We start from the raw sequence: 2101 nt of genomic DNA on the forward strand, positions 1-2101 counted from the left end.
CAATCATTGAGATGAAACAAATGATTTGTGGTTTGTGGAATGTAAAACTGAGGATCTTGTCTGTAAATCTTCACTCAATTCACAATAAAACGTGTTTCAAAAGTTTCAAAAATGGGAGCAGCATATGTTAATATTAGTATTATTAATATTCCCTCTTCCTTTGTTGTTGTGAGGTACCATCGAGTGAGCCTACTGCCTGGTCCTGCGCTGACCTCGCATTCCTTGGTACACTTGAGCCCATTGCTGCTGCCACCATGTCAGCTTTCTGACAGTACCTCTTTCCTTACAGTCATATAATGATAGAGTTCATCTTTTAGTCAGTCATATGTCACTTAACAACAACAACATGTCACTTTTATCCACTGTGTACACGTCATGTGCCAGGAAGACAGAGCATCTCTCTGCGTTGTTCCTAAAAGGGCTGTAAAACGCCAAATCCAATATTAAGATGCAGAAGTGACCTTTTGGGGATATGCAGAAATTGATAGGCAGAAACACTACCCTCTGGACAAAGAAAGTCAAGGAAGACCTAATGAGGGATTTACTTCAGAAAACCTTGCAATTTGCAAACGTATTGTTTCACTCCAGAAAGTTGCAAAACGCTGCGGCCCTGACAACCGTAATTAACCAGCAGCACCCACATCAGTGTCGACGGATAGAGTGTGTCTCTACCTTGTCCGTGAGCACCTGCATCAGGTTTCCCTTCTTCATGTACTCCATCACAAGACAGTAGTTTCCTTCCTCAATGATGACACCCAGGAGCTTCATCACCCGGTCATGGTTCAGCCTGTGCATCATCCTCCCCTCCTCAAGGAGGGCCTCATTGTATCTGTGGGAAGGAAGGGTGCTGTGTGAACACGGGCAGACTGCCCTGCCCCCTCAGCACCTCCAAAAGCTCTGTAGATAACCACAACCCACCACATCCCACATGCTTTGTAACTACTTGTGCATGAATTTTATTTTTATTATGTATTGAGTGATAGTTTATATGGGAGAACATCAGTTTTACACTCATCCTATCATGTTTCAATACAATGAATACAATTCCCTCCGTGCATTATCATTCAACAGTATTTGCTTTTATTCCCTCTGGGTTTTTTTGTGTTTTTTTTTGGATGCATACAAAAACCCTCAGAAATATATAGGCATTTAAACAGCTAAAGGGCACACTCTGCCAGTCTGCTTACTGGCCGACAACACACAGCCTTTCTCTTTCCATGGGTCTAGAGTCCCTCAGCTGGTCTCTCTCTCCATGTCTTCATCTCTGCCTCCATCTCTGGTGTCACTGCTTCTTTGGATAGGGTCCTGCATTCCGCTCATGCTCTTCTCCCTTGGTGGTTCTAGGGTCCTCTGTTCCTGCACTGTAAGATAAACTATCCCCCCCTTTTTGTTACACAACTTCTACCTTTACAGTTGTGACAGTAGCAATTAGTCATGGTAACAATTATTCACTATTGAATCATAAGAATCTTATCCCCCTTCTCTTTTTACCAGACCTGTCTAGACAAGATAAAAACATTTCAGTGGGGATTCTAATTTTCCCCTCACTCTGAACTAAACTGCCTCTTGAAAACTTGTAAGCCAGTCACTTCATGCTTTTATAGCCCCGTCATTTTAGGTATCCCAATGTCTAAGTTAACCATCCCTATCAACCCTGTGTACAGAGGGGATGGGAATGATCCATGATGTGAGTGTATGGGTTTTTTAATCTTCTAAGGGCAGCCTACAAGCTTTACAAGGCAGGGCTGTTTCTCATTCATCTCTGAATTTCTACTTCCCTGTGAGTATTCAACAAATGCTAAAACAATCAACAAATGAATGAAAAGTAAATGATACATCATGTATCGTGTAGATGCATAAATGTAGCATGAGAAAAAGTCATATTGGACAGCATATGCAGCTACTCTCATAATCACTTTGACAAGAAGACGGAGAACTAAAACAATGCCACCTTTCAGAAAAAGGGTTCTTTAACAAAGCAGATGGGAGAACAATTAGGCAGGTTTGAACAGGCTAAGTGGGACAGAGGTAAAGAATGATGTATGCACAACCTTGGAACAACAGGGTTCTGTGATACAGAGACTGAGCCATGGTTGGAATG

General features: G+C 42.1%; 1 protein-coding gene across 1 annotated transcript in view; it reads right to left on the minus strand.

The window, feature by feature from the left end:
- Positions 1 to 2101, minus strand: part of RIPK1 (receptor (TNFRSF)-interacting serine-threonine kinase 1) — a 40285-nt gene that overhangs the window by 36025 nt on the left and 2159 nt on the right. The window contains exon 2 of the mRNA XM_006870555.1: positions 673 to 829. Coding sequence (XP_006870617.1) covers positions 673 to 829 — 157 coding nt within the window. The remainder of the gene's footprint in view (positions 1 to 672; positions 830 to 2101) is intronic.

Source organism: Chrysochloris asiatica, unplaced genomic scaffold (genome assembly GCF_000296735.1).
Source record: "Chrysochloris asiatica unplaced genomic scaffold, ChrAsi1.0 scaffold00144, whole genome shotgun sequence".
Lineage (NCBI taxonomy): Eukaryota > Metazoa > Chordata > Mammalia > Afrosoricida > Chrysochloridae > Chrysochloris > Chrysochloris asiatica.